At 57.3% G+C, this 15,095-nt stretch overlaps 1 protein-coding gene across 4 annotated transcripts in view; it reads left to right on the top strand.

The window, feature by feature from the left end:
* CNTFR (ciliary neurotrophic factor receptor) overlaps positions 1–15,095 on the top strand; it is a 43,169-nt gene that overhangs the window by 14,787 nt on the left and 13,287 nt on the right. For 3 of the 4 annotated variants that reach the window (XM_008695142.2, XM_040631543.1, XM_040631545.1), the window contains exons 3-4: positions 10,405–10,489; positions 14,739–14,972. In XM_008695142.2, coding sequence (XP_008693364.1) covers positions 10,405–10,489; positions 14,739–14,972 — 319 coding nt within the window. Of the gene's footprint in view, positions 1–10,401; positions 10,490–14,738; positions 14,973–15,095 lie in introns of all 4 variants that reach the window. The other variant, XM_040631544.1, reaches the window with a different exon arrangement.

Genomic DNA, 15,095 nt, shown 5'->3' with positions numbered 1-15,095 from the left:
AATCGTCTCTGTCTCCCAGCCTCTCTCAATCTCTGTCTCCCTTCCCCCCCTTTCTCCCCCAACCCCTGCTCTAAATGGGTCTATTTAAAACACCCGACGCTGCCAAGTCAGAAAAGCGTCTCCTGATAAAGCGCATTAGGCCGAGGGAGGGAGGGAGAGGGAGGAGGAGGGAGGAGAGAGCAGGGAGCAGCGGGCAGATGGATTGATCCAAGCCTGTAACCCCATTAATCAGGCATCGTGGATCCCCCTCCCTCCTCCAGCTTCAGCCCCTTCTGAGCTAAAAGCCCCTTAAATATTTATCACCCCTCCCCCATGGGGTGAGGGGAGGGGTGTGTGGTCCTTGGTGTGAGCATCCCCAGCTGCTTGGTGCTCCCCCCAGTGTGTTTACACATGTGCACATGTGCTTATATGTGCGTGCATGGGTGTGCATACCTAACAGGCCCAGGGCCCGTCTTGTCTCTCTTCACCCCCACCATAGAATAGCCCTGGAATCTGACCTGGTTGTTGCCCTTCCTGAAGAGTTGGGCGTGCAGAATAGGGAGACCTCTGGGGTCAATTGGGGTTCCTCAAGCCCCCCAAAGTGCAGTAACTGGAAGACTGGGTGGCACTGCACTATCATTCTCGGAGGGCAGGAAGGTGAGCCGGGGTCCAATGCCCAGATTCCCCCAAATTCTCAGAGAAAGGAGTAACTTGGGGAATAGAACTGGAGACCCCATGCTCCTAAAGTGCACAGAGGTAACCTGAAAGGATGGCTGAAGTTCTCCCTCTATCCTCAAAGGGTAGGAATAAGACCTGGAGGTGGGTTTGGGGGCCTCCCATTAACCTCAGAAATTTAGGGCCCTGACCTAGGCCTGGGCAGGGGTCGCCATCACCCCCAGAGAGTAGGAAGAGGCCACTCTCTGGGGGTGATGTGGGACTTGGTCCCACATCTCACGGCTTATTGCTTCCCCCCTGGCCGCGGAGGTCAGTCAGCCCTGAGACAGGCAGGGGTCGGTCGGAGTTGGCCTGAGGCAACTTCGCCCTGGGCGGGGGAAGGGAGGCCCGGGCCGCCCTGGGTGTGAGGAGGGGCCGCGGCTCGAGCCGAGGGTCCCTTCCCCCTCTCCTCCCCCAGCATCAAGTGCCACATCTCCTCCTGACTCAGACAATTAGATTCAAAGGATGACCTCACTGCCTGCCGTCCCTCACTCGCTCCCTCTGCTAGCTCGCCCTGCTCTGCCGCTCGCGCGCGCGCTCCTTCCTCCCTCCTCCCGGCCCGCTCTGCCGCCTCGCTCGCTTGCTCACAGCTCAGCCGGCCCCCTAGCCCGCCCGCCCGCACTCTCGGTGTTGTTGCGGGGGCTCCTGCCCCCCACCCTGGGCCGGCTCCGGCCTCCTGCCCCAGCCCCAAGCTCCGGGGGCCGATGCCCCGGGCTGCCGGGCGGACCCACGGAGCGCCGGAGGCACCGACGGGGCGCCTGTCCGAGACCCAGGTCAGGGCGCGCGCGGCCGCGCCGGAGAATTGTCACCCCCACTGCCGCCGCTGAGACGCCCCCGCCCGCGCCCGCCCGCCGGCCCGCCTCGGAGCTTCCCGCTCCTTTCTCGGCCCCCGCCCCCGCGGGCTCTCGGCGCGCTCCCCTGCCAAGCTGTCTCTCTTCTCTTTCTCCCCCCCCCCCCAGCCCCCCTGCCTCTGCAGCCGGTGGGAGGGACTGGGACTTCCTGAGGTCCCAGGGATGGGGCCGGGGCCCATTGGCTGCAATCGGCCCAGGCCTCTGAGAGAGGAGGGGGCTCTGGCTGTGTCCATTGGCCTGGGGGAGGGGACCACCACCTGGGTGGGAAGGGGACTACCGAGAGAGAGGCCCAGGGTGTGGGGGTGACATCTACACAGAGGGGGATGAGCTTTTGATATCTTTCTTTTCTCACATCCTGTGGGCCTCTTGCCTGGCTTCATTTGTCCCCACCTCCTAGCAAACTTTAGTCCCCACTGCCTAGTTTCATTTGGTCCCCACAGCTTGTGTTCTTTTGGGCCGTGTCACCTGGTTTCCCTAGACACTGCTGCCTGATTTCTTTTGTTGGCACTGTCCGTTTTCCCTAGTCCCTATCACCTGGCTTTATGGGATTGCCCTACCTGGTTTCCTTACACCCTGTCCTGCTGTTCTGCTGTCCTGCTCCCCTGCGAGGCTTCTTTGGAGCCTGTCATGCTCCCTTTAGGATAGGGCATCAGGACCTAAACTACACCTGGAGTGGTAAGTGGTGAGGATGTCAACAGCATTGCCAGTTGTCCCCAGGTTGGGGCCTGGCCAGCACAGCTTGGATTCCATTCTGCCTGGACAGCGACACAGCGTCCTTTCTTGTGATGGGGGGCAGGGCTGCAGGGTCCAAGGACACTTTAGGATTCTTGTCCTCAGTGGTTATTTAGAGGAGCACTGGCTTGGCCTGATAGTGATGACAGGGCCTTGGCAGGGGCGGGGGTTGAGGTCTGAGCCACATCTCCTTCTCCTTACCTTGCTTCTTGCAGCCAGGCCTGACAGTCAGGTGCACTATAGATAGTTGTGGGCACAGAGAGGTTTTGAAGAGGTCTGGGATCACACAGCAGGTGGCTAGGCTGAAAGCTATTGCTGATTCTCATCCTGGAGAAGAGGGGTTGCTGAGGGGAGGCAAGAGGGGCCTGGGGAGTGGGCTGATTTCTGGGGTTTTCTGGCTCCTGCTACTACCAGTGCCACCATCTCTTCACCCAGGAGCTTCCTCACTTCCCCCCCGCCCCCATGTCTGGCCTGGATCTCTGCTTATTCCCAAATGCTGGGAAGACAGGGTCAGGGGTGGAAGGAGCCATCTAGGAAATTATCATATTTACTTGCTTTTTAGGGACCAACAAAATTCCTCTTTCCCTCTTCCTTCCTTCCTTAGGCCACCCTGAGCTTTAGCCTTCACCCCCCAAGTGCAGCCTAGGAATCCGAGGTCCCAGCATGGAATGACTGTTGTGAGTGTGGGTCTTTGTATTTCCCACTGCTGGATGTGGGAGCTTGAGAGGCTGAGGGTGACTGGGGGACTCTGGGTTTCCGAAGGTGCGATGGTATCTATGTGGAAGATGGACTGCTCTGAATGTGTGATGGCATCCATATGTGAGACTGGGACTGTTTTGAGCGAGCGCGTGTGAGAGTCTGTGTGTGTGACTGTGACTGTAATACGTGTGTGCATGCACAGCGTGTGCAAAGCTGTGGCGGTGGGTGTCCATGTGGGAGGCCGAGATGTGTGGTCACGACGGTGAACCCTGAGTGCCAGTGTCTGTGAGAGGCTGCCTGGGTGTGTCTGTGAAGCTCTGGCCGAGTGTATGTGGAGGGAGGGAGGGCTTCGGGGAGCTCTGCCAGGTGGTAGTGGGAGTCCAAGTGTGTGCTACATCTCGGGGAGAAATGAGCACTGGTGCTGCGTGACCCTGAATTGCTGGTGTGCGTGAGCATGTGTGCGCACGTACTCTTGCCGATGTTTACCCATCAGGAACAGATTGCTCTGGCCTCCCCACTGCGAGGAGGGAGTAAGGGGGAGGAAGGATGGCTTGCTTTTGCCCAGCAGACCAGAAGCTTCCTCAGAAGTAGTGTGTGCAGTGTGTGTGCATGTTAGGGGGGCAGGGAGAACAAGACACTGTGACTTGAAGATAGGCAAAGTTTCTGTTCCCCCCCACTCAACTCGAGCTCTGGCAGAAAGACCATCTTCAGTTCTTTTTGTTGGAAACCAACGCTTCATATACAACACCGCCCCTGCCCCCCACCCCACCCCCGTGTGTGTGCGCGCGCGTGCACACACACACACACACACAGGCTTGCAAGCATAGGCCTTCGAGGGTGTGTCAGCACCGTAGCAGTGATGGGGCCAGGGATGGGGTGTAGTGAGAGATGCTGAGGCAAATAGGTCTTTGTCCCAGCCCCCAAGTCTGGTAAGCTATTCTGTCCATCCTTCTCTCTTCATGAAGGGGCCTGCAGCCTCCTTCCTGCCCTTCTTCATCAGCTGGGAGCATCCCACCCCCAGCTAAGGGAAGTCTCATTCAACCCTGTTGCTCTGCCCATCCCCCACCAATGCATGGGAGTTCTTCCAGCTGTCTAACCGCCTGCTACGGTAGTCTGTCCCTCCAAGAGAAGCAGCCCCCACTCTCTGAAAACTTAGACTGGTGCATGGCCCTTTTCTAGGTAGAGTGGTCCTCCTGATTCTTCTAGAAGCCAGCAGAGACCCTGGACTGGGGCTAGGGGATTTGGTGATTGTTGTCCAGAGCCCATGTGCCCATAGGGAAGATATGCATTGATCTGCTCCTTCCTCTTCCCCATTTGAAGGGCAGGGGGCTGGTCCAGATGACTTTCGAGGGAGAAAGCACAGACCTTTTGCACCTAGAGGGTTGCTTAAGCCCAGGCCTGCAAATACGTGCGTATACAAGCCCATGCCAGATCATCAGGCAGCATGCGGGGCCCTGAGTAGGGCTCCACATTGTGGGCATGGGCTGGTTGATTCAGATTCCCCCCTCCCCCAGGCACCTCCCCGCTGCCCAGCCAGGCCCACCATGGGAAGGCCACAGGCTCCCCCCGCAACACGCCTGCACACACGTGCAGAAGGGCATGCACATGCTGATCTCAGGGTCCCCACGGTGCAAGAGGCTGGAGATGGGGGGGTTTGAGCATTCAGAGTCCGGGCTGCTGCCAAAATCCATTGGAATCTTGTCCCCCCCAGGCCCCCATCTCCGGCTGTGGAGGTCACAATAGCAGGTGCGGATACCCCCCCCAACTCACTCACATTGGGCCGCCTCCTTTTCCACAACCTCAGCCAGCGGCTGGAGCTGGGGGACTGATCCCCCTGCCTCCCTCCTGGCCCCCCTCCCACTGGTGCTGAGCTTCTCCTGCCCCCTTCTATGGGAGGAGATGGGGGCCTACATTTGGGTGGGGTCCTTTCCCCTGAACACTGGGGCTTGACCCTGGAGTGGGTGGAGATGTGGTAGCCCAGGAGAAGATAAGGCTTGAATCCTGAACCCAGGCACGGCTCCTATGCCCCTTGGGATGGGGGCATCAATAGCTGAGAGGAGGGCCAGGTGCGGATTCAGAGAGAACAAGCCAGAGACAAGAAACTCAGAGATAGGAGGTAGAGACACCACAGGGAATGGGAGCCTGCCCAGTGGCCAGCCAGCCCCAGCCCCAGGAGTTGGCCCCTGACCCAGGCCCACCCCCTCCCCGGTGGGGGGTCTGCCGGGCCAGCAGCCAGGGGCCAGGCCTCCCTCCTCAGCCTATACCCCCCCACACACACACACCCTCTGGACTGCTCAGGCCTCTGCCCCCGCCCCCACCGCCCACGCTGTCCAGGCTGCCTAGGCCTGGTGGGATCTGGGGGCCTCTTGGTCTCAGCCCCTCCTCCCCCTCCTGGAGCTTCCAGCCAGCCCTGACTGTCTCTCCCAGGCTCTCTGTCGGCCAGTGCTGCTCCTCCTTGCCCACCACATCCTTGTCTCTGTCTCTGCCCCTGCTCTCTCATTTTCTCTCTCCACCTCCAAGTGAAGGTGTCTCTGTTGCTTCACCCTAATTCCTCTGCAGGTCTGAGGCCTCTAGAGTTTCCTAGGCTTTTGAGTCAGTCCATGCTGTCCCCTGTCCTGTGTTCTTGCCTTTTCTCAGGATGGGTCCTCTACGGCTGTTGTGGGGAGAGGGAAGGGGGCGAGGCCCTAGGACAAAGTGTCTTTTCCCTTACGCTGAGGGATTCTGGAGTTTGGGGTTACCTAGCGGACAAGAAGCTGTGGAAATGTCACCTTGGCCATGCTGTGGGTTAGATGCCCTCCCGCAGATATGAATGTTCCTGACCTCACCCTGGTCCGAGACCCTGGGTGGGTAGTGCAGGCCAGTGACTTCGGTTGGATTTCAATTTTGGGGCATACCACACGGGCCCTAGCTGCTCATTTATTGTTCAGATCAGAGTGAGCCTACCTGACCGTCAGCACACCCACGCCAGCTAACGCCCCGATGTCAGAGCGTACTGTTGCACACCCACACTCACACACAGAGCTGGGCCGCAGCCAGTGGTGCTTAGATCCCCCTCCTACTCTGCTTGTGGCCGGGATTCCTGAGGGTTGGGCCTATGGAACCTGCTGTAGGGATAAATGGGAGCTCTCCAAACGCGGTCATGCCTTCACCTGGTCAAGGGGTGAGGGTTGGGGGCACAGGGTACCTGGGACCTTGCGGGTCTGGCAAGAGGGATCTTGGGCCCTGAATTCTTTTTTTTTTTTTTTTTAAGATTTTATTTATTTATTTGGCAAAGAGAGAGACAGCCAGCGAGAGAGGGAACACAAGCAGAGGGAGTGGGAGAGGAAGAAGCAGGCTCCCAGGGAAGGAGCCTGATGTGGGGCTCGATCCCAGAACTCCGGGATCATGCCCTGAGCCTGAGCCGAAGGCAGTCGCTTAACGACTGAGCTACCCAGGCGCCCCTCGGGCCCTGGATTTTAAGCCAGACTCAGAAACTGAGTGATTGAGGTCCCTAATCTGGAGCCTGTCACTGTGTCTGTGGGAGTCACAGCTAGTGGTCATCAACCTCCGTGGTGCCAGGATTACTGTGGGCTGCTGTTACTCTGTGTGACTGTCCACGTTACTGAGTCTGGCTGTCAGCATCCCAGTAGTACTGTGGATGCACCGTCATTGTTCCTCGATGTTACTGTCAGTTTCATTGCATCTTTGATTCTGGGGTTATTGTCACTTTGATTGTGTCCGTGGCAACAGGTGTCATTGGCCCATTTGTTGGTGTCATTATTTATGACTGTCAGTCACTGCATTGTCACTATAATGATTGTCAGCACCCCTGTGTGCCATTGTCAACTATACAAATGTGTCATTTTCACTGGGTGTTGTTCTCACTGTGTACTGGTGTCTTTGTTTCACAGTGGGACAGTGACAGTAAATTGGGGGCCCAGGATTTGTCTCTTGATGTGTCACCTGTGTGTGTATAATGATGACACTGTGAGGTTCTGTGTCAGGAGAGGTGCTGGGCTCCTTGTGCTAACAGAGGGTGTGGGCTGCTAGGTACTGGCCTCCTTTCTTGTTGGTGGAGTGCCCTCTGTTGCCTCCTCATTGTGGGGCTGGGGCTAGAGGCCAGGCTGGCCGGTGGAGGGGTCTGCAGAGAGCTTCAGCCAGTTTGCACAGGCCCTATCTGAGGCTTTATGGGATTTATCCTCCAGATTTATCCCAGAGCCATGGGGTGTGGACTTGGAAAATTCTTGGGGAAGATGCTCTTTGCCCTGGGATGGGTGGCCCGAGATGAACCAGGGCAGGGTGGAGGTAGAGCCTAGATGCCTCTGGCCTCAGCTTCCCTACCTGGGAATGGCCCCAGCTGGGACTCTGAGGGAAGGGGGGAGTGAAATTGGCTTGGGTCTTTCTGGATCTGCAGGAGCAGAGATGGGGCGGGGTAGGGTGGGGTTTTAGTCTTCCGTTATTCTCTGGGGGCTGTACTCCTGGCCTGCCAGGGAGAAGTCCTGCAGCCTCCAGGGAGACTGCACTGACATCATCCTCCCTTTGCACGGGGGGAGCTAGGTGTGCTTAGAGGGATGCTCTAGAATGAGCACAGAGACCCTTTCTGGATCTGTCCCTTCCTCTGCCCATGAATCTCTGCCTAGCCCCTGTGGTCCCCCATGTCTCTTCCTGGGTCTCTTTTCCCATTTCTCCCTATCTTGGTCTCACTTGTCCCCTGGGTCTTGGCTCATGGCTTTCTCTCTCTCCCTGCCTCTTTGCTCCCCCCTTCCCTGGGTCTTTGCCTTTTCTGGGTGCCCCCAGCCATGCAGTGTCTGTTTCGGTACCCCACCCCCCACTCTGCAGCACTCGCGCTCTCGGCAGCGCCCGTCTCCCATGGCTGCAGCCCCGTTGGCCCAAGGCCCGGCCCTTACAGTAACTCATCGGGCTGATGGAGGCGACTTTGATGAAGAAGCCACCCCTCCCCCTGAGGGGGCCTATGTGTGTGTGTGTGTGCGTGTGTGTGTGCGCACGCACGTGTGTGCACGCTTGTATGCATGCACACTCATGCCAGTCTGTCTTCTTGCCCCTGCTCCCCCAACTGGGGCCAAGAAGGAGCTGGGAGCAGAGGGCCACCCTGTCCCTCTTCCATCCTGTGATGTAACCTTGGTCCCTTCTGCCTCCCTGGGCCCTGATTCCTGCCCCCATGTGGTGGGCAGTGGGGCCTGGCACTGAGGTTATCTTCCAGGCTGTGAGGAGAAAGGCACGGACAGATGGTGGAGATGGTGGGGGAGCAGCTGAGGGCTACCTGCAAGGGTGGAGGTGGGGAACCAGGTAGGCCTGTAGCCTCTTGCCTCTCTCTATTTCTCTCTCTCTCCCTTCCTCATTCCCTCCTTCTGAATTCACACAGTCCCTGGGTTCATTTCCTGGCCCCACTGCTTGCTGACTGTGACGTTGGCCATTGTCTTAACCTTCTAGGCCTGAGGAGTAGTTGAAGATAGGGGAGTGGCTGAGGGTCAGGGGGAGCCAGGCCAAGTGGTAGCTAAGGCCCTGGGAGTCACTGATGTGGGAGGGATAGCCAAAGCCACCTGGGGCCTAGAGGGCCAAGCTGTGCCAGGGAGGGCAGTCAGAGCACCTGCTGCTGTGGCTGGAGGAAACCAGGTGCAGGTGGGGGACCTGCCCAGGGAGGGCTAAGTGAAGCCATGGGCGGGCAAGAGCCCTGTCCCATAAAGGAGCCCCCGGAAGTCAGATTCTCTCCAGCTCTCACACTCACCGCTGCGGGCTGACACCCACGTTTGTCTCCTCCCTACTGCAGCTCTGTTTGCAGTTTCTCTGGCAGTTCTCGGCTGTATGTCTGGCTGTTTGTCTGGCAGTATTTCTGACAGTGTCTCTGGCTGTGTCTGGCAGTGTGTCTGTGTGTCTGAGTGTCCCTGGCAGTGTTTTTAGTGGTGTGGATACTTCCTGACTGAGCATCTGGCCATGTCTCTGGCTCTCTTTCTAGCTGTTTTTTTGGGTGTATGCCTGTTTGTGTCTATCAGTTTCTCTGGTATTTCTCTGCTTGTGTGTCAGGCAGTTTCTCTGGCCGTGGTTTCTGACAGTGTCTCTAGCTCTCCTGCTATGTCGCTGATGGTTTCTGTGCCTGTTTCTTGCTCTTTCTCTGAGGGTATGTGTGCTTGCGTCTGGCTGAGCCTTTTCCAGTATTTCTGGGGGACCCTTTGGTTGTGTGTCCGTCTTTCTCTGGCCATGCCTCTGCCTGCTTATCGGGTCACAGCTACCCGTTTCTCTGGCTTCTCTGATGGTGCCTCACACAGTATCTCTAGTGTATCTCCAGTTGTGCGTGGAGCTCTTTCTCTCGGACTCTGGTTGTTTTGGGCAGTGTCTTGGCTGTGTGTCAGGCTATATCTCTGACAGCACCACTCACCCTGCTTGAGTGTCTGGCTGTATTCCTCTCTAGATCTCTGTTTCTGTCTGGTTGACAGTCCCCTTCTCTCTTCACACTGGGGTAGGAGAGTCATATTTGAGGCCTTTCTTCTGCAGGAAATTGTTATTTCCCTGCCCTCAGGTGTGATCATGTGTGGGGGTACGGTGGGGAGCAGGCAGTTGGACCCCACAAAGAAGGACAGCAGATTAGGGGACCCCTGGATCCATCCTGGCTTCTGGGGACATCCTGTCTGTGCTTTGTGTACCTGCAGAGGTGTGTGTAGACCCTGATGTCCATCGGGGCTGAGGGTCTCAGGCTCCTGGGGCATGTGTCTGGGGTGAAGGACGGGCTGGGGCCCCTGACAAGGACTTAGATGTGAAATACCCTCCTTGTCTCACGGTCGTTGTACACTAAGGCAAAAGCCATATCTGACCTTGGTCCCCTGCTGCTGTGAACATCCCAGAGCCCGGTGGCAAGGCTCACGGAGGGGTGGGGGGGTGCAGAGCCCGGTGGCAAGGCTCACGGAGGGGTGGGGGGGTGCAGACACGAGGGGCTTCAGAGCCTCCGGGTTTCAGGCTCTCTCCCCAGGAGCACAGCAGGGGGCCTTCCATTCAAGGCAATTTGGAGAAGTACAGACCTCCTGTTAAGTTCAAACATTACCCTTTTGGTTTGCAGTGCTTATAGCTAATTAGCCAACCTCACCAGTAAAGTTATTTTTTTTTTTTTTTAGAAAAATGGCCCTAGCATGACCAGTGTTTCATAACTCGTCCATGGCCGACTACCACCCTGCAGCTAGCAGCCTTATTGAACGACAAACCACTGTCGTTGCCTTCTACCGTCTTAGCAAACCTTTGCCTACAGATGCCAATAATGTTGCTTTCTATTCCTTGAAGGAGAATCCTGAGCCCCATTAAGAAGGGCATTTGGGGTCAAGGTGCCCCTAGCCCTAGGGCTGGGATCTCCCAGTCTTGCCTGAGAACAGGGAGGGGCTCCCCAGGAGGTTCCTGCCTGGGTTGATGCTGCCCCTTCCCCCGCCACCCCCATTTCTCCCAGCAGATGGCTGCTCCTGTCCCGTGGGCCTGCTGTGCTGTGCTCGCTGCCGCCGCCGCCGTTGTCTACGCCCAGAGACACAGTCCTCAGGGTGAGTGCTGGAGGAGAGGATTCTGGGGGGGCGGGGTGGTGTTCCCTCCTGACCCCCACCTAGAGCTGAGCATGAGCCTTCCTTGACACAGCTGTGTGCGTCCACCAAAGACCACACACTGGCACGTGCTGGCATTGTCACACACAAACACCCGTGAGTCATGACACTGATAAGCTGGGTGACCCGGTGATGTTGTCTTATATACACAGTCCTCCAGTCACTCCACATGGTCCTGTGCTGATGGGATCTCTGGCTTGGTGATCTGGTCCTCTTCCTACTAGAGTGGGTGTAGGGTACAGGCAGCTGGGGTGGGAGTTGGGGTCTGCTAGGGGTAGGGCCCTGTATAGTATCTTTGAAATGGGATTTCATTTGAAATGGGGGCTTGTGGGGGTGCAGTGGAAGGCACTGAGAGAGAAAGAGGCCAAGACTACTTTCCCTTATCCTAGAGGGAAGATGGAGACAGAGACGGTAGACTGAGAACAAGATGTGGGGGACGGGCAGGGTGACCAGTGGGAGACGGCTAGCACACTAAGGAAGGGGCCGGGTCAGTCTGCTGGAATGGTTGGAGGAGGCAGGGATTGCTCAGGGTGGACATTGGCGGCCTCCTGCCCTCCCGCTACCATTTGTCAAGGGACGGCTGAGTTCTTCCCACAGCCCACATAGCAAGAAGCTGCCCCCCTGCTGGGAAACAGGTGCTCTCTTAACTTGACCACCAGCGCTCAAACTGCATTTGAGGCAGGACCTCACATGGCTACATTGGCATACGGTCTGACCTAGAAACTCCTCAAACAAGCTCTGAGTTGTAGGGAGCTCTCTCCTTGGATGGGTCCTGCTCCCCGCCACCCTTGGGTGGGTTGGGTAGAGGCAGAGAGGGTGGGGGCACCTCTGGGGCCCAGGCACAGAGCACACTCTGCCACCCTCAAGGCTGTGGGTTCAAGGAGGGCAGTGGGTCAAGGCTCCTTTGCCTTCTTCCTTGTGAGACTGACACTGAGACCCGGAAAGAGCCTAGCCCACCCCAGGGCTGCTCCCCAGTGGGCAGGGGGTGAAAGGACCACCAGGCCAGCCCATCAACCCCTGCCTGCAGTCAGTCTGGCTTGGGCTCCTGTGCTGATCTTACCTGCTTGGACCTGCCAGTGGCCACTCCCATCGGCTTGGCCCCTGCCCTGTATTGTGGGTAAAGACAGAGCCACAAGTGACCAAGGGCTTGAGCGTTAAGTCCACATCTCTGAGAGTGTGTAACTGTCCTCAGAACTAGTAAGGGAGGGGATTAGGCTGTCCGTTAGGCTGTGTTCTTGTGCGGATGAGACCATGTCCCTGTTCGAATGCATTTCTCTGTGTGGTTGTATCCTTGGAGGCTGTGCCCTGTGTGTGACGTTGTCTGTTTATGTGAGACCATGCTCTTTGTGGGGCTGTGTCCTTGTGGTTGGGACTGTACCCTGGGTGATAGTTGGATAGTTTGTTTCTGTCTCTCTGCATGTTTGTGTCCCTGTTACATTGTCTCTCCAAGGTGAGGCTGGGCCATTATGTGTAAGTGTGCCTCTGGGTGACATGCCCTCCCTGTGCACGCGTGTGACCATCTTGTATTAAGTGTTAACTCTCCCTGAAGTGTGTCCCTGTGTGGCTGTGACCTTGTGGACTGTTGTTCTGTGTGTGTTTGCTCTTCTTGTGGTGACTGTCCTCCTCCTATGTGTGTGGTGATGTGAAGTTGCTTAGGACGCCCGGGGGACTGTTTCCGGCCTGTGGTCCCCATGTGAGCCCGTGTGCACAGGTGTGAGGGAGCCGTCAGCTCTGTCCTTCTGTGTTCTCCATGTCCATGACCTCATCCTGTCTCTGTCTCTCATTCTGGCTTCTAACAACCTTTTCACAGCTGATTCCTTTGGAGCATTTGTCACCGCGTCAAGGCCAAGAACCCCATCCTCCCCCTGCTGCTTGATTTAATTTCTGAAATGGACAGCACATCAGTGGGGGCACCCACAGGGCGGGAGGAGAGCTGTCCAGAGACAAAGGATTAAATCATTGCCATCTTTGGAGCTGTTGCACGGCTGTGTGTATTGCCGTTGTTGTGTTATTGTAGCATTTGTGACAGTGTGTGTCTTACGTGATTGTCATGTCACGTTGCCCCTTCTACCTCTGCACTGTGGCCTGTAGTTGTCTTCTGTCATTGTGTTGTCATGTTTTCCTTCCTGCCCTGCCCTTACATTGTTGGTTTGTCATGTTGTGTTTCTGTTTACTTTGTGAGGCAGACAGGGTGACTTGGGAGTATTATCCCATTGTCATTGTATTTGTTGTGCTGTTGGGTGGCTGTTTCCTCATCTTGTGGCTATACCTGCCCCACAGTATTAAAGAACCACATTGGGTCCAAGTTAGTTCTGAGCTGCTGTTGGTCAGTGTTGACGTGCTGCCGCTGGGACCCTGGTGGCCACACCCCCTCCCTTACGGTCAGTTTTCAGCCTCCTCCTCAGGCAGCTGGATGCAGAGTCTGTGCTAGTGGGGGGGGGGTGGGTTCAGAGAGAGGGGCTTGGCATGTTTCCTGGAAGCTCCAGGTTTTGACAGGGGAGGTTGAGGGGGGGTTCAATGGCTAGGGCTGGTGGATTGGGGGAGCTCTATGGCTTGAGCCTTGGACACTGGGCCTCTGGTCAGGGGGAGGCCCCCATTCAGTCTCTGGTCCAGCTTCACAGCTGTGGCCTCCAAGGCCCCCAGCCACCGCCCTTCCGCCGTTCATCCTTTGTTTGGCTGGTCCCAAGCCCCACAGACGAGTGGTCAAGGCTGGCTGGGTTTCCTGCTTCCCTCTCCTGTAACAGGGGACAGGGACCGAGAGGCTCAGAGAAGGGCAAGACAGAGGCAGGCCGGGGAGGGGGGGAGGACCGGAAGACACAGAGAGACCCTGGCACAGGAAGGGTGACAGAGGCAGCAAACAGGGACAGATGTTCCAGCACAGAGAAAAACAGTACTGGGGAGGGGGCTGCAACGGAGGGAGGGGGTGACTGGTGGCATAGGGGGATCCCTACCCCCTGCAGTCCTGGTGGTGTTAACAAGTCTAATTAAGAGGCCACTGGCCCAAGTTAATTGGCTCGTTAACAGGAATTGCCTCTGAAAATCCCCCAACTCAGCAGGGTGGCTCTCTGGAGGGGAGATGTAACCGAGTGTTAACGAGGGATCCCGCAGCCCCCCCTCCACCGCTGCCCCCCTCCCACTCGCTCTTCCCCTCCCACCCTCACTCCACAGATCTGGCCAAGACCAGGGAAGCATCTGTCCTTCCAGGCTTGGGGGGCAGGACGAGGAATGAGGAGATCAGAGTCATATCACCCAGCTCTGCATGCCTGCCTCTCCTCTGTTGTCTGTAGATCGGAGTCTCCTATTTTCTGTGTCCTGTTCACCTCCCCCACCTAGTGCTGCCTCTCGACAGGTGCTCCCTCCCACCCTTCCACTCCAGTCTCCTGGGTTCAGTCCATCACGCCTGGGTTGCCGAGGCCAGGGCTGGGGTTTGCTTTTGGCTTTGACAGGCCCCTCCTGGGGGCAGGAGAGGAATGGTCAGAGAGCTCTCACGGCCCCAGCACTCCCCCGCTCCCCACCCCCCCAACCCCAGCAGTTCCTGTCTCACAAAGTTGATAGCTGCAAGGAGTTCCCTAGGCTCCCAACCTGGATCTCCCTTCTGCTGCTACCCGAGCTCTGGATGGCTGCAGTGGGGCAGGTTAAGGGCAGCGTGTCGGGGGGGTCAGAGTGGGAGGGAGAGAGGCAGGACAGGAGACAAAGATGGGGACAAGAGACAGAGAAAAGAGTCCAGAAGTAGGGCCCCTCAGCGCCAGCCTGCCTGGGTAGCAGATGTCAGTGATTGGGGCTGGGCCTGTAGGTGGCAAGAGGTTAGGGTCACGGGGGTCAAGAAAACTTTCTAAAGGACCTAGTGACTGGAGGTGAACTGGGTTTTCACTGAGATTTAACCCCTCCCAGCACTCTACACAAACTTTCTCCCACACACATACACACCGAAGATCACCCATTCACGCACAAAATCCCCAGACACACGCGCACGCACGCGCGCGCACACACACACACACAAATTTGGAGGCATTCACAGCCACAGAGAACTTTTACACACTCCTCATCTCCTGACACACACACCATCAGACACAGAGCCTCTTGGCCTAGACTTGTCACTCATAGGCTCTCATCTATGCACATTCACCTGGTGGTGCCAGGCAGGGCCGTGACCTATGACTTTTGCCTTGTGCTCTCCCTGCCCCCCCCACAGAAGCACCCCACGTGCAGTATGAGCGCCTCGGTTCCGATGTGACTCTGCCATGTGGGACAGCAAACTGGGATGCAGCAGTGACATGGAGGGTAAATGGGACAGACCTGGCCCCTGACCTGCTCAATGGCTCTCAGCTTGTGCTCCATGGCTTGGAACTGGGCCATAGTGGCCTCTATGCCTGCTTCCACCGTGACTCTTGGCACCTGCGCCACCAAGTCCTCCTACATGTGGGCTGTAAGTGTTGCTCCCAACCCCTTATCTGACCCCCCCCCCCCATTTCACTCAAGAGGATTGTCAGTGAGGCTTAGACCTTTGGCCCAGATCAAGTCCTCTTCCTTTCTGGCGGGGGGGGGGGGG

This window comes from Ursus maritimus, unplaced genomic scaffold, assembly GCF_017311325.1.
Source record: "Ursus maritimus isolate PB19 unplaced genomic scaffold, ASM1731132v1 scaffold_17, whole genome shotgun sequence".
Taxonomy (NCBI): domain Eukaryota; kingdom Metazoa; phylum Chordata; class Mammalia; order Carnivora; family Ursidae; genus Ursus; species Ursus maritimus.
This window is presented reverse-complemented; position numbering and strand designations above follow the sequence as displayed.